Source organism: Eulemur rufifrons, chromosome 7, assembly GCF_041146395.1.
Source record: "Eulemur rufifrons isolate Redbay chromosome 7, OSU_ERuf_1, whole genome shotgun sequence".
In the NCBI taxonomy this organism is placed as follows: Eukaryota; Metazoa; Chordata; class Mammalia; order Primates; family Lemuridae; genus Eulemur; species Eulemur rufifrons.
This window is the reverse complement of record NC_090989.1, coordinates 257,374,408-257,396,891: the sequence shown is the minus strand read 5'-3', so window position 1 is coordinate 257,396,891 and position 22,484 is coordinate 257,374,408. Positions and strand designations below refer to the sequence as shown.

The following is a 22,484-nucleotide window of genomic DNA, read 5'->3' as shown; positions in this document are numbered from 1 at the left end:
AGTGGAAATCTGGCTTCCTCCCAAAGCAGCTATGATGAACTCCTACAGACACTGTTTTGGACGTCGGGCCCTGAAGGGTTCACTCTGGAAAACAGAAGATTTGAGGTCATTTCCAAACGCAGTGCATCAGGGCTGACTTTAGAAAGGCCACAGGACATCAAAGCTGCAGTTTTCGCCTCGTGCTGCTCAAACAAATGTGGCTATAGTCCACCATAGGTCTAAATCAAAAGGAAATTAGAAAAGGGTTTGCCAGGGAACATTTTAAGACCTAACTAAAACCTATGGTTTGGTTTTAGTCTTTGATGAAAAAGTAGTCACCCAAACATTTGTTTTTCACTCCTGATTCTGTGAAAATGCTCTGAAGACAAACTTTCATTTCTGTCCAACCAAGGACCTCGCTGAGTAGTGCTTAGGACTTTTTCAGAAAGTGGAATTGATTCTGGTTTTGAGGAACTACTGAGGCTTGTTTTCTCTGGGTGCGCTTCTTGTTCTCCCAGAATGTAAAACGTTTCCTCTGGTCTTCACTACAGTCCTCTGAGATGGGCAGGATGGGATAACTCTCTCCATTTTATTGATGAGAATAAGCAGGTGCCTTGCCAACTGTTGTGCTATAAGTAAAGCTATGATGCTAGAGCCAAATGCTCAAGTCCAGAACTTCAAATTTTTTACACAAAAGCATCCAAAAAGGGGTGTGACCGCTAGCTTACTAACACATCTATTGATTTGAACATCTGGACGACATAATCCACGTGTTAGTTATTCCCCTTTGAGGTTGGCCACAATATTGATCCAGACCAATATCTAGAGTTCACTTGTAAATCATGGCCACAGATTTGCCCTTTCTGTGGGCAAACCACCTAATTGGCCTGACCTAGGAAAACTACATTTCTGATGGGCAAGACAAAGGAACTTAAAAATCCACAGCTGCCATGAGAAAGAGTGACATCAGAGAAAAAGCTGCTAGAATCACATATGCCCGGGGAGGGGAAAAAAAAGAATTCCCCAGGAAGTTACAAGGAAATGTATATAATATTTATATGATCTTCAAGATTTTAAATATAAGAAATGAAACAGCCATACCATTTCTGTTTTCCCATATGGCATATAAATGTAAATGACTACACTATTCAAACTAAAACTGCATGATTAAAGAGATTTATACTTAGGATATACTTAATTCCTCTTTATGATGACTGCTTTAAATCTAACAAAAGAGATTCGTCATCCTCTACTTTCACCTGAGGTTTAAAAGTAACTTTCAAAGGCTCAGGGGTGGGGATGTCCCCCTCTTCTGGGGGAGGATACGCCGCCCTGGCCGCCTCGTGTTCCGGTTCACCGAGCCCATCAGGGTAGAGCTCACTGATGGGGCCCAGAGAATCACTTCTGGCAATAATGTCCACCCCCATCTCCCTGTCACCTTCCTGACCTTCCGCCACAGTTCGATCCTTAGCTTTCCTGAGACTACGCATCTTAAAGGCTTCCTTTGAGGGAGCCGCATTAGAAATAGATTTCTTAAATCTTTCCCCTGACTGTTTCAGCCTCTCTCCGGACTGCCTCAGCCTCTCTCCTGATTGCCTCAGCCTTTCTCTTCTCTCCGGGGTCACTATTCTAGTTCTAATTCTGTTCACTTTCTTGTCAAAATTCTGGCGTGTCTTCTGCATGTTTTCTTTAGAAAATGCCTTTTTGATATTATCAATGCGCTCCTTGCCTGACTTTCTAAGCCTGGCAGATCTGCTTTCTTCAATATAATATTCTTCATCTGAAGAGAGATCTATTGGGGGATCAAAAATATCGTCCTCCTCCTCCTCCTCCTGGTTCTCAGCTAGGTTTCTCTCTTTAACAGACAGGGATGTCGGACACTGGATCTTCTCCTGAAGGAGAGAAAAACAAATCATGTTAGTGCTTCCTTTGCATTAGAGATCAGCTCTTTACGTCCTGGCCATGCCTTGTAAATCTCCTCCCTCCGCTGTTTATCCTCTGCCTGCTCCATTTTAAATGTGGGCATCTCTCGGGGTTTCTCTCTCTCTTTGGCCCTTTTCTCTTCCTCATCTCCCAAGTTCACCCTGACCAAACTTATCTACTCCTATGCCTTCAGATCCACTTGGAGGCAAACTCACAAGTATCTTACCTTCACCTCTCCCCTTCTCCTAACATGTCTAAATGATGGGCAGACTTCACCGAGTATAACACAGGCATTTCAAACTTACCAAGCCAAAAATCAAGGCCCATCCACCACCCTCTCCACTTCAACTTCTTTCCCTGTATGTGCCAGCACTAACGCATAAGATAGAAACCCCAGTCATCATCCCATATATTTATTTCCCCTCCCTCTCATCCCCTATCCAACTGGTCACCAAGCCCCATGGATAACACTGCCTAATAACTTGTCTGTTCCCTCCTCCCTTATCATTCCCTCTACCAGTGTCTTGATTCTGGTCCTTGTCATCTCAGGCCTGAACTTGTATAGTGCCTCCTCACTGCCCCCTTAACCTCCAGAACATCACCCAAGTATTTCCTGAGAAATAATTCTAAAGCATAGCTCTGATCACATCTCGTCTCTGCTTTAAATTTTGGAGAGCTCATCAATACTTGAAGGTCGGAGTTCAAATGCTTCAGTATGATTAGAAGGCTCTTCAGTTTTAGCTGAACCTACCTTCCCACTTCTCCAGCCCAGCAACACACAACCACTCTCAATTCCTCAAGCATAAAATGTTTTCATCCCTCTATGCCTTTGTATACATGGTTTCTGATGTCTTTTCTTAAAGACAGGGTCTCACTATGTTTCCCAAGTTAGACTTGAACTCCTGGGCTCAAGGGATCCTCCCACCTCAGCCTCTCAAGTAGCTGGGACTACAGACACATGCCACTGTGCCCGCGCCGGATGGTTTCTGGTACCTTAAATGCCCCTTCACCTTTTCTCAGCTTTATGAATGAAATCTTTCTTTAAAAACCAACTCAAATCCCCCATCTTCCCCAAGTGGCTGATTCTACCTCAAATTTACTCTAAAAGAACACATACATACCTCTATTTATAACATTTATCACAGTTCAAATTGAATTAGAACTCTACTCATTTATGCACATCTCCCTGTGGCCTTCACCAGGTGACAGATTCCTTGAAAGCACAGATAATGCATCTTATTTATGTTTTATGCCCAGCATCTATCAAAGGGCCTTGTACATAGTAGGTATACTCAATAAATGCTTGTTGGATCAAATAACAGGCTTGCACCTTCATTCAGCAAATAGTTACTAAGCACCACCAGGCAGCAGTCTATGTTCTGGGAACTGAGAAACTTCTGTGAAGATAAAAGAGTAAAAGAGTTTATACTCTTGGAAAGAGACAAACAAGTAAAATACATAGTATGTTGGATGGTGACATGTGCTAAGGTGAAAAATAAGGCAGGGAAGGGGGATATACAGTGACAGGGGAGGGTGGTGTTTGGACAACAGAGGTCAGAAAGGCCTCGCTAATAAGGTAACACCTGGGCCGAGACCTGAGGGTTGTGCATGTATCTGAGAGGAAGCGAGAAACAACGAGGAGGGCCATGTGGCTCGAGCAGAGTGACCAAGGGGCAAGAGGAGGGAGAGAGAGGATAAAAGAGGGAGAGAGGTAGCAGGAGGGCCCGATCAGGCAGGGCTCTGTATCTAATGGTAAGACGGTGGCTCTTATTCTGAGGATGATAGGAAGGCTCGTAAAAGGTTTTGAGGAGAGCAGTGCCATGATCTGACCTACCCTGTAAAAGGATCACTCTATTAAAAACAAGCTGTAGGGCAAGACAAGAAGCTCAGGGAGAGCAGGTGGACAGCACTGAGATGAGGCAGGTGAGAGGTGACTAAGAGTGTTGGCAGAGGTGGGGTGAGAAGTGGTCTGATTCCAGATCTGCTCTGAAGGTAGGAGCCAACAGGATTTGCTGCTAGACTTGGGGGTGGAGTGTTAGTGTGTCAAGGGTGATCCTCAGTACATGGCCTGGACAAAGGGAGGACAGATCAGCCATTAACTGAGATGGGGAGATGGCAGGAGACGAAGACTGGAGGGGAAAGTGGGATCTGAACACGTTGTCTCTGAGAGGCCCACTGGACAGGCGGGCAGAGGTGCAGAGTAGGCAGCTAAGTAGATGAGTCTGGAGTTCAGAAGAGAGGGCTGGGCTAGACATACAAACTGAGGAGTCACTGATGTAAAGATGGAATCAAAAGTCATGAGACCAGAAGAAAGAGATTGCCAAGAGACTGAGCGAATGGGTCCACGCTCTGTTTTATTCCAAACTCCTTGAGGCCAAGGTGTGTTTCCGAATTCAGAATATTTTAGATTTTGGAAAACTATTATATAACATTCCCAGTAAAATCTTGGGAAGAAACATTTCTGTGGCAAAAAATATGAATATTCACACTAAGGTGGGATATAAAGACTATTAATAGCCTCATGCTCCTTCAAGTCAGGTTTTCCCACTGAATGAGTTCAGGTGAAGCTAGGGTCTTGCTGTCAAATAAGTTATAAAAAAAAATTATTTTTAGAAATTTTTGGATTTTGAATATAGATCATGGATTTTGGACCTGTAGATAAGAAGGAAGAGATGAGAAAAACCAAAAAAGAAGAAATATCAGGTACTGAGGCAGGAAGAAACCCAAAAGAGAACAGCACCCCCGACCACCAAGGGGAAAGAAGTTTCAGCAAGAGAAGGAGGACCCACTGTGTCAAATGTGTCAAAGAATAAGGATGAAAATTGGATTTGGGAATATGACAGACACTAGAGACTGAGACCCAGCACAGACCACAGCAGCTAAAGGAACCCAACTGACTATTCTGGGATTATTTCTAAAACAGGTAAAACTTGAAAGATCATGAGATTTTTAACTGAACTAAGTTAAAATTTCTAAAAGAAACTGTGCCTTCCACATGAGATCCAGATTAAATTTATGCAATCAAAAAATATAATAAATATATAAGAAACACATTTATGCATACTTCAAAATCAGCCAGATAGTCAAGAAGGTATCCCTGGCACCGTATTTCTTTGGATACTTATTTAAAATTAAATCCTTTCGTTACAGGATTAGAGAGTCTAGGAGCTAAAAAAGGCAGGGGTGGGCGTCTCATAACTCTCTGATGAATCAGTCAGTAGAAGCGAAATTATTCCTCTCCTTTCCTGACACCTGCTGCAGGGAGTAGCTTCAGCAACACAGTGTGGGCTGGTATGGCCTGAGAAGGTATAATTAGAAAAGGAAAGAGCCAAAGAGTAATTACTGCTTGGTAGGGGGAAAAAAACTCTCACAATCTTGCTGTGAAGAAATGATATAGCATGACTCAGGAAATCACATACCCTTCTCCAACTATACAGCAAATAATACAAAATCAGGCTTTAAAACAAAACAAAACAGAGGTAGAGTCCAAAAAAGTACTTGTTATGTGGCTCTATTTGTTGCAAGTCTGATGAGTCAGAGACATCATGAGTTAATAGTGAATAGACTGAAATAATAATTGAAGATTGTAAGGTTGAATTATAGTTGACTTCCAATTATATCTTTTAATGTGAAAGTGTAGGTTAAAAAACACCTTTTTGTAACAGAATAAATACTGTTGACTTGATTGAATATCAAAGTAACATAGCTAGGGGAATTTTAAATATATAAAAATCTGGGACTTATCATTTAGTGAATGGCCAAATACTTTATTTGGTAACCACGAGCATGTGGTTAGCAACCAAAATTACCAGAAGATATGGTAAGACTCCTGCTTGCATGAGGAGAAGGATCATCAAGGTGAAAGTATGTTCAAAGAGAAACCATAATTGAATAAAAAATAGATCTTTTTTACTGTGGCTGAATTGCTCAGTAGCAATTGTTCATTTGAAGGGGCAATCTCAATATAACCACTTATCTATGAGAACTAATTATAACTAATTTTAATTGCCAAGAATAATCATGTGAATATTAAATATAGCATTCTAACATCTAATGAATCTTTGAATCATATTTTTATGTCCATTTATCTTTCTCTACAAGCTCTCCCATTATAAAAGATAGCAACTGCTTTTTGAAAAAATGCTGCTTACTCTGAACAACTTAATTTCACAAAATCTTCATGGCATTATTTCTTATAAGAAAAGAGATCTGACCTAAACTAGCACTTCTCAGTTGCTTTAAATAATTACAGGGGCTCAAAGAAAGGAAGCAGTAAGTTACTTAGCAGTAAGTTACGAGGACTAAACAGGAAAATATGCAAGTATTTTAATTTTTAAAAAAGAATTATGTCAATGGACAGTCAATGAAAACTTTTCAGAAGCTTCTTTGCCCTAGCCTTTGTAAATCTTAATTGGTGCTTAGTCCACTGCTTTGCCCAAAGGTTCTCAGAAGTGTTGGATGCCAAGTATGTTTCCTGGGCATGCCCCATGCAAGTGGAGGGTGAGCTATACCCACTACTGCTAATGCCCTTAGAAGGTGAATCAAAGAATGGTATGACATTCTCCAATTCCAAACCTAGATACCCACTGCATACACTAAGAGTAGAATTGGCCTCTACAAGTAAGGTGACTGATTTTTTCTAATTTTTAAGCCTAGGCAAGGGCTTCTAGATACCTGAAAAGAAAGGGAAATTGTAAAGGACTTTGAATGGCATAGTCCATCCTATCTCTTTGAAATAAACAACTCTTCTCTCCCCTCCCTATTATTTTTCCTAAATAACCTACAAGCTCTTAAAAACAGATCCAAAATACCACTCTACCATCACAGTGTAACTTTATCAGTCGACAGAGGGCTATGGAAAATTGCCTAATGTGTAAAGAATGCTGTGGAGGGTTATGGGCAACATCCCTAGTATTTTACAAATATCTCCCACATAATCCAGCTGTGTTCCTATTTCGTTTGTTTTTATTCTTCTAGGGTTTTTTTTCCTATGCACATAGGCATCAATTTTTAAAATACAGTTGTGGTAACACTTTATATATGCACCAGTGAACATCCCTGCACGCATTCCTGATTCTATGCTTAGAACAAATTCTTTGACATGAAATTTGGGGGCCAAAAAGTTTGTGAATTTTGTAAGTTCTTAATACATACTACCAAAATTGTCTTCCAGAAATGTTGTACCAATTAATACTTCTACCAGCAGAATAAGAAAATGCTTGTTTTTTCCAACCCTTAAACTCTAGGTATATGTTTTACTAACTGCCAATATTTAAAAAGGGGAAAGTGGAATCTTGTTCTTATTTTCCTTTTGTAAACTACCTTATAATGACAGTTTCCCATTTTTCTACTGCAAGGAGTGTTCAACTTTTCCTTTGTAATTGTTTTAAAAATATATTATAGATATTATGCATTTACCATGGATATGTTCCTATTTCCTAAAAAAGGAGTGGGAAGGGCAGGGTAATATGGAAACTTAGCAGAATATATAATGCCACACAAAAATCAGTTAAGTAAAAGGACTTTATAATCACATATAAGGAATTATTTATGTGACTCTTATATTTGTATTATTATAATAACAAGAAAAATAATCTGATCAAAGAAAAGGCAGCTTTTCTTATTGTGACTTAGATGTAAAAATTCTAATATATAAGTCATATTCTGAAAAGTTTATATTTTACTGTTTGGGGCTTTCTATGTTCTTCTTGTTAAGGGAAAAAACCATATTGTGGAACTACTGGTTCTCAGTTTCTTCTTTTAAACAAAGAGGTGTTTTAAAGTAGAGGCCTCTTAAGTCTCTCCCAGTTCTAACATTCTCAAAGTCTGTGGGAGGGCATCAGGCTAATAAGGCTAATATGCTGAAAGAGCCTTACCAATATTAAGTTTCAAAGGCAAGAAATAGCCTAAGCTATGAGCCACAGTTCATATTACATGAAACGGTTGAGAAGCTCAAAACACTGATATGATAGTACATTAGTTAACATGGCAGTGGTTTTATCCTGAGATCTCTGCTGATACAGAATTCCATCACATCAACATATACAATAGTTCAGATGTGACTTTGGAAACCTCTGATACGACCCGTTGGCAGTTAAAAGAAACAGGAGACTCTCATAATCAAGCTGAATACAAGTGTAAACTTACCTGGAATATTACCACACGGAATTTGTTTTTCTTCATTATTTCCTCTTGCTTGACTTCAACTTTTTTAACATGAATTTGCTGTTTCTCCACCCGGGCCTTCACGTCTTTAATGTGAGCGCTGACTTTTCGGGTTTTCTCAAACAACTTGTTAACGATATGGCCTGTGTTACTATGCGACTGTGAAAGCTTCAACAGGTCAATCTGGACAGATTTTATGGCATTTTCCATTTCCCTGTGTCTCTCTTCTATTCTCTTCTGGCTTGCCTGCACACTGTCCACAATGGAGGCCACTTTGTCCAGCACAGTCACAATGGTAAGAGCGGCGTCTTGGTCTTCATCTTCTGTAACACTCGATAAACGATTCTGGTGGATTTTATCAGCATTTGAAGCAGACCCATTATGTTCCATTTTATTTATTTCTCAGCGAAAGATGTCCTAATCACAATCAATGCTGGCACTTAGAGCAAAAAGTCAGCTTGATAACAGGCAACAGGGTTGTTTAAAGGGTTGGAAACCCCACCCCTGGAGACTGGTCAAGTATTTATAACTACAAATACCCATACGTGACTGTTCTGCAACATGAACCCTTGCAAAGCACTGGGGACTGTTCCAAACATGCTTGCTGACTGACTAAGGGACTCAAATAAGATTGCGTGGGTAGAAGAGGAAAGCTTTTTTAAAAAGTTCACTAAAGCCGCTATGTTACTAATATTAAGGCTAGAGGCCAAATGACCAAAAAAGCAAAGTCCAAATGTTGGGTAAAGCTTTTGCATGTAGATAATTTCAAGCAGTATTTGTAAAAGCAGAGAATTTTAAACTGAAATCTGCTTTTTCTATTAATTTCACATATTAAATATACTAATACATCAGAATCAAAGAATGTAGTAAATAAACACACCGAAACAGAGGCCATATAGTGAAAACATTATATTATAACATGCTTTTCCAAACCAAATATTAAAATTAATATTTAATTTTTAACATATTCTTTAAATTCTACATGCATACTTTTGAATATCTAAACTACATGTTAAACAGCTGAATACATTCTACTCACACTTCAGATCTTTAAACACCAACAATCTATTAATATAGCTATTACTACAGGACAAATTTGGATAGAGATCTCAGATAATTTTTAAGCTCCCTTTAAGAGCACCAATCATTAACAGTTATTTTTGCATTTTATTCACAAACACTGTTACAATTTGTTTATTCATGTTAAAACAAATATTTTCTTTAAAAATGAATGTGTATTAAAGTAGTTTAACTGATAGAGTAGGCTTTATTCCAATCTGTTTATTAAACAGCCTATTTTCACAATATCTAAATCTACTTTTCAGTGATTTGTTCCATCATTACTACCAGATACTTTTTCAAATTATTAGAATATTTTGTCAAAGAGAGGAATAATCAAATTCCAATCCATACATCTTATAAATATTTTACACCTAACACACACAGCTTTATAGTTCATGCGATAGGCAATGTCTAAAAAATCAGTTACTAAATCTCAAAAACATTTAAATATCTATTTAAACACAGTGTCTTCTAGATTTTTTTGTAAGAAAAGTAATCTGTAAACATCTTTACCTTTAGTTCATGCTTGGTCATTTGCTGTGGTCATTGTGGAAGAAGTGGGTATGACTTTATAACCATTTGTGAAGTGGTCCATCTTTGCAAAAATATTACATTCCATGGGTAAAGAACAAGTCTTAGAATTAACATGTGGTACAAATTTGTGAAATCAATTTCTGTATTTAAAAACATAAAACAAAGACTACTGAACAGTCCAAAACTGTTGTAGCTGAATATTCTAAATACGAGCCAACAGTACTACACTAAAAATGTCCAAAAATAAGGCCTCTGAAATAAATATTTCCATTCTTTAAAAAAAGACATAATAAATGTACATCACATGGTCAGTGTACATATAAAAGTCATCAGTTTAAACCATTCTGGATGACGTATCTGAAGTAAAATGACCTAGGTTTTGCTTCTGTCGACGTCCTCTGTTGTTTTTGGGGCATTTTCTGTTGCATAAAAACAAAAAGAAAGAAAAGTATTGTTTTGATCATTTTGTTCAGAAGATTTCAAATGTTTCCAAAGTAAAACACATTTCACAGATAAAGGTGCATTGCATGCAATTACAGGAAGGGGAAACAAGATGGTATCTGGTGCAAGACAAGGTGAGGATAAACACAATGTCAGACTGCTACCTTCTCTACAAAGCTGGAAGTTGAGAGGATTAGATCTATGATATAGGTAATGACACAAGCAAAACTCCTTCCTGGTGTCTATACTGTAGCATATGCATTCCTGGCAGGAATCCCTGCCCTTCCTCTGGCCTGGCAACTCCCCAGCCACAGTGACTGATAACATATGAAACCCGTGACAGCGGAAAGGACCTTGGCCTATGTACTTTCCCTGAGCATTATGACACCTCCAAAATGACAAGAACAGCTTAGACAAAGGGAGAAATCAGGAAATGTGCTTTAATAAGATTTGAATACATAGGAATGCCTACTGATTTTAGACAATGACTCCAAAGAAGTTGTTCCACACCCTGCTTGGACAAATCACAGAACCCCATAAAGAACTACCATGCTGAAGGTAAGGGATATTCCTTGACTCTGCTCTCATTTTACCCTAAATGTTTCTCCATGGTGTACAAATCTCACTGTGCCGTAACTGCTCTTGTGCCTGCACACTAGATTGCAGACACGGCTTGTACTAAACAGCACAAAGTGCTGTGCTACACAACGTGGAGTGAAAGGGTTGGGATGAATTCTGGTCACTTTGAGTTTGGGCTCTGCTAATAACTAGCTATGTAATCTCAATTTTCCTATATGTAAAATATTAAACTAGGAGCTGGACTCTAAAATCTCTGCCAGCAAGAAATAATCTAATGGAAAGAAAGTCTTACAACAATCAGTACTCCTATTCTAATGTCCCGTGTTTTTAATCTATTTCAAAGAGTACAGCTTTGCCTTCACTTAGAAGCCTTGATGATAATACTTCCATTTTGTATATGGCTTTCACAAATTTTATCTCACTGATCTTCATTAAAACATTTTGAGGTAGGCAAAGCTGGAATCACCTCCATTTCATAAATGAGGAAACTGGTTGAGAGGTCAAGCAACCCTCTTTTGCCATCACTAACTCACCATGACCTTGGAAAAGTTCCAACTTCCTAGGGCCATGGTTTTTAAATCTATAAAATAAGGAGGTTGGTTAAGATGATGTTCAAGGTCCCTGCCAATCTGTCATTCTATGAGTCTAAAAACATGAAAGAAGATTCCAAGAATAAAAGAAGAAAATCTGACTCATGCAGTCTTGAAAATGGGTCAATGGGAACATCTTTTTAAAGGAAGATTCCCTTCCATGTAATGGCCACCACAGTCTATGTGAGTAGCTGTCCCACGGTGGACTGTGTGGGAGAGGCACTCCTTAAAAATTCAATGGAGGTAAGTCCACGTATATAACTATAGTAAATAACATCCCAAATGCAAGACAGTAAGACATTCTGGCGGGGGTGGGGGGGGCAGGGAATACCACAATAAAAAGACAGGCCTCAAGGGGAAATCTGTGATAAATTTAATGAGATGAACCTTCAGTCTTGGAGCCGGTAGACAGTGAAGACACTGTGACACAGAAACATCCTGTGATGTCTAAGTGGCTTTGAGGGCGGCAAACGGATCGGGGGTGTAAAATAGCACCAATTTTAAAACTATGTGCCAGGTAATTCTAATTTAGTAGTTGAGGAATACAGAACACTGAGAACAGAAGCACGAAGTTGGGTATATTAGGAGTTGTAAGAGAGCTTGCCTGGCTCTGTGACCTTGGCGAGGTACTTCCTATCTCAGGGTTTTGGTTTCCTCACTTCTCTAAATGAAGGGGTTGAACTCAAAGTTGCCTCTCAGTGACTCTAATATTCTTTGATCCTCTTAAAAGAAGAATGGCACTATCACCAGGACTCAAAAATCTTTCCTGATTTGACTTTATTTTCATTACCTTCCAAATCGTTTATTATCCCACTCCTACTTCATTCTAATAATGTCCTAAATGATCTCCTTCCACCTCACATTTTCACTACTCCATTGAATTTTGCAGATTAACTCTCAGATTAATATTCTGAAAAAAATGGCTTATACCAAGTCATTCCCCTGCTCAAAAACCCTAAATTGCCACAAAATCAAATTTGAACCCTGTTCCCATGCAATGATCATACTTGGTAAACATACTTCCCAGATGACTCAACATGGGCCCTCCTTTTGATGGTTCAGTGGACAGAGGAACGATCTGGGGGGATTACATGGTACTGAATCCAAATCCAGGCACTTCCATTTACGAGTTGGATGACCACAGGCAAATTACTAAACCTCTGAGCCTATATTAAATGGCCACAGCAAGCCCTGCTATCAAATGTTTTCTTCCTATCTCTTTCTGTTGTCATTATTTGTTATATCATTATGTCCCTACTTTGATCTACTGCCCAATTTTATACTCAGTAGTCTTGCCTAAGGGCAGATCATCTGTTCTGTGAAATAAAGTGCAATGACTATAGTGCCTGGATTTTATGAAAAATATCTGTTACCCGGAGAACATTTTTTATCATTTCTGGATTTATCATTTTAGCTCCAGATGGCTGAGACTACTGAAGGTCTGGCTTCTATCCAGACCTTGGACAGAAGGGCCATAAATCCGTTATGGCCTGCCAATATCCGTATTTGATATGCTCCAACCCTCTGTCCAGAATAATACAGGAAAAGTGGAGGAATAATGTTTATGAGACTTCTGAACCAAATCTTAAAGGAGGTAGGAAGAGGTAAACAGGAAGAAAAGACATTAGACTGAAAAGCACAGAGATAATATGAACTTGATTTACTCTGACTTCTCAGACCCAGCTCAGTCTAACTTACATATTTCCACTCAGTTTGGAAAAGACCCATTTTATGCCAGTTGTGCTCCAAATAAGTCCTTTCATTTATGACAAATAGTTTTACTTATGATTGAGAATTTTAAAGCTTATTGCCTATTGCTGTAATCCAGAAAATCAAGTAATGTTAAAATAATGATATAATAAGAAAAATAGCTATCTTTAGTCTCTTTCTTCCTTTCTTACTATATTTCCTATGGATAAAGTATATTTTTAAGGCATAAAACATCTTGCAGTTCTGCAGAACTTAAAAAGCTTCTGCATGGCTCTTCTATGCATGTGTGCAAACCATTCTAGAAATTCTATTACTACCATTATTGTCCCTGAATGCAGTGCTCATAGACAGTACACAGTTCTAAGGCCCCTAAATTCCTTTATTTCCTTGACTGTGCTCATGCTCCCTCTGCCTGCAGCCCAGATATACCTGTAACCCTGGGAATGAGTTCTTACCTATATTTTATAAGAAAGATAGGGAGAGATCAGACCCACATGAAAACCTTGTGGAAATGATCATAGGATTTTTCCTAATAGGTGGACTTAAAGCATCTAGCATCTTGAGTGTGCTTCAAGGTTCTTGTCTAATTTAACAGCTACCTGTCTCTAATCTAAAGTTGATATTTCTTACATCATTACCTACCTTGTTATGCACATGACAATTGCTACTATAATGGCGATCTGTACAGCTCCAATAATTGCCGCAATAAGAACATGAGTGAGCTTTTGCCTACTTGGCACTACATAGAGGATACTAAAGTCTGTCTTTTCACAGTGCTGTCCAGTGTAACCAGATTCACATCTGAAAAGGAAAACAAAAAAAGTATTCCTATGAAAATTAGAAATTTTAATACTTCCAGGTTTTTAAATTAAAAGATACAAAAGAATGATAAAATTTAAACAGGAATTTAAAAATCAGGCACTTTCTCACTATCTGAAAAAAAATTGCCATTTGTGTATTTCCCTACAGTCTTTTTGATATGCCTATTTTACATAGTGCTTCTTCATTTACATCATATCACATTAATCTTAAAGTTGTTAAAGAGTCTTTATCACTATTAATTCAAAAAAGATATGTAATATTCCATCCAGTGACTATAATATAGCTAACTTATCTGTTCCCCATTCTAAGACATATCAGTGATTTTCAATTTTTCACAATTATAAATTAAGTGTTGCAAACATCTTGGTGAACACGTGCTTTTCTACATTTATTCCTTAGGCTAGATACTTGGAAATGAGATTATTGAGTAAATAAGTGTAAACATTTACAGTTTTCTGAACATAGCATCAAATTATATTCAGGACACTTTTCAGTGTACAAAATATAAACATGTTAAACACAGGAGGGAGATGAAAATAAGTTATTAATGACAGAAATGAAGTCAAGCAGTCAAGTAGGTGCTAATCTTAGAAATTGTCTGAATTCTAATTAAAGGTAAATAAAAAAGCAACAACATCAGCTGATGATAATTTGACAGGGGGAAACATTTAAGATATTTAACAGAAAATTCATATTTTTAAGTTGACAGAAGTGAAATGTATAAATTAGCCAGCCTTCAGATGGAACTAATTAATAAAACATCTGAAGTATAAGGATAGTGTATGTATTTATTAGTGTCCCACAACTCATTACAAATAGAATTCAAGGCAGCTTATCATAAAGCACACATTATAACAACAAAAAAAGAAAACCTGGGCAAAGGGAAATAAGGAAAGCCGGGGATAATGTGAGTCTACCAAGCTAGTCCCTGAGATTCCGAGATACCTCCCAGTAGTTTCACATTGGGTTCTAAGATTCCCAGCAGACAAAACAAGCAAGCAGTGAGGCAGATATATAGATCATGCAGTAGAACTGAGAGCCTGGAAATAAACCCATATATCTTTGGTCAATTGATTTTCAACAAGGGTACTAAGACAATTCAACAGGGAAAGAGTAGTCTCTTCACCAAATGGTGCTGAGACAACTAGATACCCTCATGCAAATAATGAAGCTAGACCTCTTTTCCACTTCATTCACAAAAATCAACTCAATATAGATCAGATATCTAAATCTAAGAGCTGAAACTATAAAACTCTTAGAAAAAAACCTAGACTATAGCCATTATGGAAAACAGTATGACGGTTCCTCAAAAAATTAAAAATGGAATTACCACATGATCCAGCAATCCCACTATTGGGTATATATACAAAAGAAATGAAATCAGTATGTTGAAGAAATATCTGCACTATGTGTACTGAAGTATTCACAATAGCAAAAATATGGAATAAACCTAAGTGTCATCAACAGATAAATGGATAAAATAACGAGGAATATATACACAATGGAATATACACAACGGGATACTATACAGCCATAGAAAGAAGGAAATCTTGTCATTTGTGACAACACGAAAAAACCTGGAGGACATTACATTAAACGAAATTAGCCAGACACAGAGAAACAAATATCGCATGATCTCACTCATATGCGGAATCTTAAAAAGTTGGTCTTATAGAAGCAGAGGGTAGAATGGTGGTTACCAGGAGCTGGGGTGGTGGAGAGAGTTCGGGGGATTTTAGCGGACACAAAATTCCAATTAGATAGGAAGAATAAGTTCAAGAGATCTATTGTACAACATGGTGACTATAGTTAATACATTGTATTCTTGAAAAATGCCAAGAGAGTAGATTTTAAGGTTCTCACCACAAAAATGGTAACTATGTGAGGTAATGCATACGTTAATGGCTTGATTTAGCCAGTTCACAATGTATACACATTTCCAATCATCATGCTGTATGCAAGAAATATATACAATTCTATTTGTCAATTTTTAAATAAAATAAATCTTCATGATCTTAGATTAGGCAATAATTTCTTAGATAAGATAAGAAAAGCAAAAACAACCACCAAAAAAAAAGATAAATCTGACTAACTCAAAATTTAGTAAGGACACAAGAAAGTGAAAAGATAACCCACAAAATGGGAAAAATGTTTGCAAGTCATATATCTGATAAGGGACTTGTATCTAGGACATATAAAGAATTAATACAACTCAATAATAAAAAGACAAAAATAAAAAACAATTAAAAAATGGGCAAAGGGTATGTACAGACATTTCTCCAGAGAAGATATACAAATGACCACTAAGCCCATGAAAAGATGCTCAACATCATTAGTCATCACGGAAATGCAAATCAAAACCACAGCAGAAACCACTTCACACCCACTAGGACACCCTAATTCAAGAAGTCAGATAATTACAAGTCTGGCAAAGGTACTGTACAGGGAATGTAAAATGATACAGCCACTTTGCAAAACAGTCTGGCAGTTCCTCAGAAATTTAAACACAGAGCTACCATTTGGTGCAGCAATTCCACTCCTACACATTTACCCAAGTGAAATTAAAACATATGTTCACACAAAAACTTGCAAACGATTGTTCATAGCAGCATTATTCATAACAACCAAAAAGTGTAAGCAACCCAAATGTCCATCAATTGAGGAGTAGATTAAAAAATGTGGTATTATCTATAAAATGGAACATTATTTGGCCATAAAAAGGAACAAAGTACCAATACATTCCATAATATGGATGAACCCTGAAAACGTTATGCTAAGTGAAAGAAGCTAGACACAGAAGACCACATACTATATAATTCAATTTATATGAAACGTCCAGAATAGGTAAGTCTATAGAGACAGAAAACAGATTAGTGGTTGCTTAGGGCTAGGGAGGATGGGGAGACTTGGGAGTAATAGTTAAAGACTACAAGGTTTCATCTTAGAGTAATGAAAATGTACTAAAATTGATTGTGGTCACAGTTGCACAACTCTGAATATACTAAAACTGCTGCATTGTAAAAGAAGGTAGGAAGGGAGGGAAGGGGAGAAGGAAAGAAAGTAGTAAAATCATTGACACAAAATATAATCTCCATAAAATAAAACCAAACAAGTTGTTCAAAAAGAAGCATAGTTACTAGTGTTATTAAACTCAAGAGAATTTTATCTCATTGGTCCTCATTTAAAGAGGGCACCCTCTGATATAGAGAACATCACACTCAACAACACAGGTGCAGTAAATTCAATGACATAATGATGTCTCATAGGATTTTTTAAATAACGTTCTTCATGGTAGGCTAATGACCAAAAGTCAAAGCTCAGGAAAATAAAAACGGTTCCACAGGGAACTATAACAGTGTCCTAGATATACAGCTCTCAGATGGTTTGACTTAATCCAAAGATTAAAATCAGAATATCAAAAAGAATGTATAGGCCATATATCATTCAGGAAGTCCTCCCTGGATATTATTTTCTACAACTGACTTTTGGTTATACTCTCCAAGAGTATTAACTTCTACGTATTCCTCTTCCTCTTTTATTGATTAAAGGAGAATCCAGGGGTCAGTCCTCCACCCTCTACTTCCTTCCTCCCACACACCTTCCATAGGTAATCTCATTCACTCCCAGGTCCTCATGTACTGAGATTCATTCACACATCCATTTAACACATTGATTGAGTACCTGCTATGTGCGGGCTACTGTGGTGAGCATTTGGGATACACCAGTGAACAAAACAGGTAAGAAAATCCCTGATCTGCTTACCATCTACTGGGAGGAGGGGGTAAAATAAACATAATAAGTAAATAACATGGTTATGTTACAAGAAAGAGGACTAGAACTGAGCCCTGGTCTACTAACTCCTCATCGAAAGGTCAGAGAGCAGAGGAGGACAAAGCCAAGAAGCCTGCAACATCCAACAAGGTAAGAGAAAACCAAGAGAGGGTAAAATCCTTGACACGAAGTAAAGGATGCATATCACACAGGAAGGAGTGATCAGTTGTGCTACTGATCATTCAAAAGTAATTTAAGACTAAGAACGGACCACTGAATTTAGCAACAAGAATAGTCTCAGTGGAGACTGTTGGGGACAAAAGCTTATTGGGGAGGGTTGAAGAGAGATGCTAAGATGAGGAACTGGAGACAGACTTTAGACAACTCTTTTGAGTTCTACAAAGGAAAAGAAAGAAATGGGACAGTAGCTGGTGGGAGTGAGAATGACAGGGTTTTTTTCAAGATGGAGGAAATAAAAATATACTTATAAATATATATAACATATATTGATACCAAAATATATGATATGGAGAAAAAGAGAGAGAACTGCTGGTAGGTGACAGTGAAAGTCTGTAGAAGTTCTCCTATTGCTTCAGTTTTCTCTGTGAACTTGGAAACAAAATCATCAGCCAAGAGTCAGGACAAGACGGCAGGTACTGACAACCTAAGCAGAGAGGTGAAGGAATAAAGTAATCATCTAAGAGTGGAGGAGAATAGATGGACTGCAGCTGCAGAATGACTGCTGGGCAGCATAAAAGGCCCTGTTTGAGACCAGGTATAAATGTCAGAGAGGTAAGTTAACCTGGTGGTGTGCTTTTCAGCAACAGCCATGTTCAGCTACACGGGTATAGGTATGCAGTGGGTGAGAAGGTGGAATGAACCAGGACTGTAGTTTTGTAGAGTGACTATGATGAAGCAAGAGAGGAATGAAGGATTCAAATGCAAGGGATTAACTATTATAATGATTGACTATAGAATTTAAGCTGAGCAAGGAAAGAATGAGGATATTCAGGAAATGAGACACTGAAAAGGTGATAGGATCAATAAACTGGAGGCATATTGGGATAGAAGGATTGCTAGGTAGAAACTAGAGGAGATATGCCAGAGACAGAATGGTTCTCAAACATATGTTTTCAACCCACACCACTCTCACGAGTTCTAAAACCAAAATATGTCCAGCAGTCTAACAGACATCCATAAGTGGATCTCCCACAGGTACCTTAGACCAAGCATGCTAAATTGAATCTATCATTTTATCCCCAAATCTTTTCCCTATTCCCAATGTATTTCCCACTCAATTAGGCCTTAGCCAAAAATCCTGGGGACTCTTGACACTTTCTCCCACCAACCTCCACCAACCTCTTGTTCTTGTCCTCATGCCCAACTGGTCACCAATACCTCTGAATTCAACCACCTTATTCTCTCTCTGCAATCCATTTACTACTTATTTCAGCCCCACAACAACTCCTTCACTTAATTCAGGCTTTCACTTCTTACTAAGTCTCCTAACTTTTGGTCTTTTAATCCATTTTCCACAGTGCCACCAGGGTGGCTTTCACACATGATCACATCACTGCTACTTAAAATCCTGTAATGGCTCCTCACTACCTTTAAAATAAAGGCCAAGCTCGTAGGATGGCACAAATTCCTGTGAGACCTGACCCTTCCTCCAACAATGTCCCCCACCTGTCTTCGGGTTGAAGTACCTTTTCTGAAATCCAAAATCACTTCATGTATATCTATGTATGATAGCACTTTTCATATTATATTTAAATTACTTAAGACTTTGTCAGTCTCTTCTTCCAGATTGTATGCTTTTTTTTTTTTTTTTTCTTGAGACAGAGTCTCACTCTGTTGCCCAGGCTAGAGTGAGTGCCATGGCGTCAGCCTAGCTCACAGCAACCTCACACTCCTGGGCTTAAGCAATCCTACTGCCTCAGCCTCCCGAGTAGCTGGGACTACAGGCATGTGCCACCATGCCCGGCTAATTTTTTCTATATATATTTTTGGCTGTCCGTATAATTTCCTTCTATTTTTAGTAGAGATGGGGTCTCGCTCTTGCTCAGGCTGGTCTTGAACTCCTGAGCTCAAACGATCCGCCCACCTCGGCCTCCCAGAGTGCTAGGATTACAGGCGTGAGCCACCGCGCCCGGCCTGTATGGTTTTTGAAGGCAAGATCCCTAGATCCTTGTCATATTCAAATGAGATACCCCAGAGTCAGGTAGAATTTGATGCAAATCAATCAATCACTCACTCAATCAGTAAACAAATCAATGGTGCCATAATTTGGGACATTTAATCTAATAGTAGGACTGTGGCTAAAAGTTGTTCATCCCTGCCTGTTTACTGCTACCCAAACACACCTATCTACTAGTGGAAGCTCAAGTGATATTATGGCCTGATTCTGTAGACACTGTAAATACTCAGACAAAAAAAAAAAAAAAAAGATCAACTGCTTTTAAAGAGCTGTGAGTGTGTAGAAAAGAGATTCTTTAGCATTTAAGAAATCCCTCTGGTCTGGAAAAAAGGGAAATCATCACATGTCATTGGAAAAATATTTACTGGGCTAGGCCCTACACTAGGCACTGGGAAGATAGTGGTTACCAAAGAGTCCTTGGCACAACAGACTTGCAGTTTAGTATCAATTGCTATTTCCTAAGTATTAATACATACTACATACCAGGTATTATGCTGAAGACTTTATACATATAATCTCATTTAATTTTAACAACACTGTGAGATAGGTACTATTACTATTACAATTGTAGAAATGATGAAAATGAGGCTTAGAAATTTTAAATAACTTCCAAAGGTCACAAAGCTAGCCAAGTCAGTGTATCCTATTCCAAAGCCTTTAATGAGTATACCATTCAACCCTCTTACTGTCAATTAGTAAAATACTACAAAGTGACCTGATATCACATCATTACCAGAACATCATTTTCCTGCATCCCGCATTTAAGCATCCTGAAAGATATGCCATCCTAAGAGGACAACAGGATCTGAACTTCTATCAAGATATGTATGCCACTATGGGACAAATGTGAGGAATCCACTGTATGACTTGGTTTTAAAACTGGCCTGTTCTCTTTTGTACACCTGTATTTTTTTAATGTTTAGGAAAAAGAGGGAAGGGGAGGCTAGCTCCTTTGAAGACAAGGAGAACTTTCAATGAGGAAAAAGCAAAAGGCTTAACAAAGAACTATTCGGTCATTAATGGTTTTATAGTGTTATGTTTTATTTTTTATGCAGGAGGAGAAAAAGAATGAATCAGGAGCAGGGAGATAAAGAAGTAGAGGGATCCAGGAGACCTGATTTCCAATAGTTTCCTTTTATTTCTTGGAAAGATTCACTGGCTTCCAGATTGACAGAACAAAAGGATAATTTTCTCCATGTTTTAATGCTTTGACTGAGAAAGGAAAAAAAGGCTTCTGGCCAAACTCCAGGAGGCAAGAGTGAGCAGAATGATAGCAACCTCTCTTGTTTATGGAAACATCGCCGGGTTAACTAGACCAACTTGAGGAGGAGGATGAGCTCCTAGCAGTAGCAGCAAGAAGTGGTAGCAGCAGATAGACAAAGAGCAGCTAAAAACACTAAGACTATTAGGTTAAATATTGGGAAATCTGAGACCTAGTTTTTTCCCAGCTCTATATCTAACTTGCTGTTGACCTTGAACAAGTTACAAAACCTCTCTGGAATCAGGGAGTTGAGAAATTATGCCCTTTCCATTTCCACCTCTTAATTCACACTTGTTTCTTCATCCACATCCCCTAATTTTTAGAAATCTATTTTAGCACATATTTTATTTGAGTTACATGTTCTCTGTTCTTAATTCATTCTCTAGTTCCTCAGCTGCCTTGTGTGACAGATTGCCTAAAATCCAAAACAGTGTTAGAATATGGCATATTTATGTTTATATTAAAAATATATAACATTATATTTAAAATGTTAAGTCCATAATCTCAAAACCCTAATAAAACATCTAGTTTTGTTTTTACATACTACTTGCCAGGTCCCAAATGATGTTGTTGATTTATTTTTTACTTATCTACTGCAAATAAACACTACTTTCTGGTAATATTGAGTCCACATTTCATTGCCTTCTATAGAGCAGTGGCCATTGATGGAAAAAATTTCTCACCACTGATCTGAAGGCACTGACTTACCTACAAGAAGCCTTCTGAGTAGAATAGATGAATTCACATTTTCCATGGATGCAGTAACCATTGAGGTTCTCAGGGCAAGGCATGTGGTTTCCAATATAAACATCTTCTCTTTGATCACTAGCATCTTAAAAGAACATAAACCAGGTCACTAAACAGTGAAAAGGCAAGCTGAAAAATATGAACTTTTCAAAGGTTCTGAAACAATAAATAAATTCACCCCTTGTCAACTACCTACTGGGCAATTTGAAAAGGAAATTTATCAGGGTTGGAAAAGATCCAGGATCCCTTCTATTTCCCCTTATGCTGCAAACACAGCAGGTAGACTATTTAGACTCAAAGCATTTAAAAATATTTGCAGGATGTGACCACCATGAACTACTGTTGTTTAAAAACAACCTGGCAAAGAAAACAAAACATCTTTGCTAAAGAAATAAATGCTAGCTCTAGAAGAAAGCTCACCTCTGTGACAGAGAGATGGTGTATATAGCATTGGCTTTTGGAGAATGAACTTATTCATTTGGGGGCTATGAAATTGAGTCCAAAAGAACACTGGAAGGTCAGAAAGCAAGTTGTGGGATTCTGAAATTTTAGGATGAAAGGTTTATTTTTGAAATCAAAACTATCAAGCATATTGATTTTTTTTCCAAATGAAAATACCTTTGCTGTTCTTTTCATAGTTTCTCTTAGATGTTCATTTAAAAAAAAATTCAAATAATATCAAGAACAAATAAAAAAGAAATTT

The 22,484-nt window shown here is 37.9% G+C and overlaps 2 protein-coding genes across 2 annotated transcripts in view; both read right to left on the bottom strand.

Annotated features, from left to right (window-relative positions):
• Positions 1–1,059: 1,059 nt before the first annotated feature.
• Positions 1,060–8,518, bottom strand: CAVIN4 (caveolae associated protein 4). The gene is made up of 2 exons (XM_069474488.1): positions 8,050–8,518; positions 1,060–1,871 (listed from the first exon to the last, which is right to left on the bottom strand). The coding sequence occupies exons 1-2, from the start codon at positions 8,455–8,457 to the stop codon at positions 1,185–1,187; spliced, it is 1,095 nt and encodes a 364-aa protein (XP_069330589.1). The 5' UTR covers positions 8,458–8,518; the 3' UTR covers positions 1,060–1,184.
• A 443-nt stretch (positions 8,519–8,961) lies between these two features.
• TMEFF1 (transmembrane protein with EGF like and two follistatin like domains 1) overlaps positions 8,962–22,484 on the bottom strand; it is an 81,959-nt gene continuing 68,436 nt past the window's right edge. Inside the window, exons 8-10 of the mRNA XM_069474484.1 lie at positions 21,743–21,866; positions 13,626–13,784; positions 8,962–10,082 (exon numbers count right to left, since the gene is read on the bottom strand). Of these exons, the coding sequence (XP_069330585.1) occupies positions 9,998–10,082; positions 13,626–13,784; positions 21,743–21,866 (368 nt within the window). The 3' untranslated portion in view covers positions 8,962–9,997. The remainder of the gene's footprint in view (positions 10,083–13,625; positions 13,785–21,742; positions 21,867–22,484) is intronic.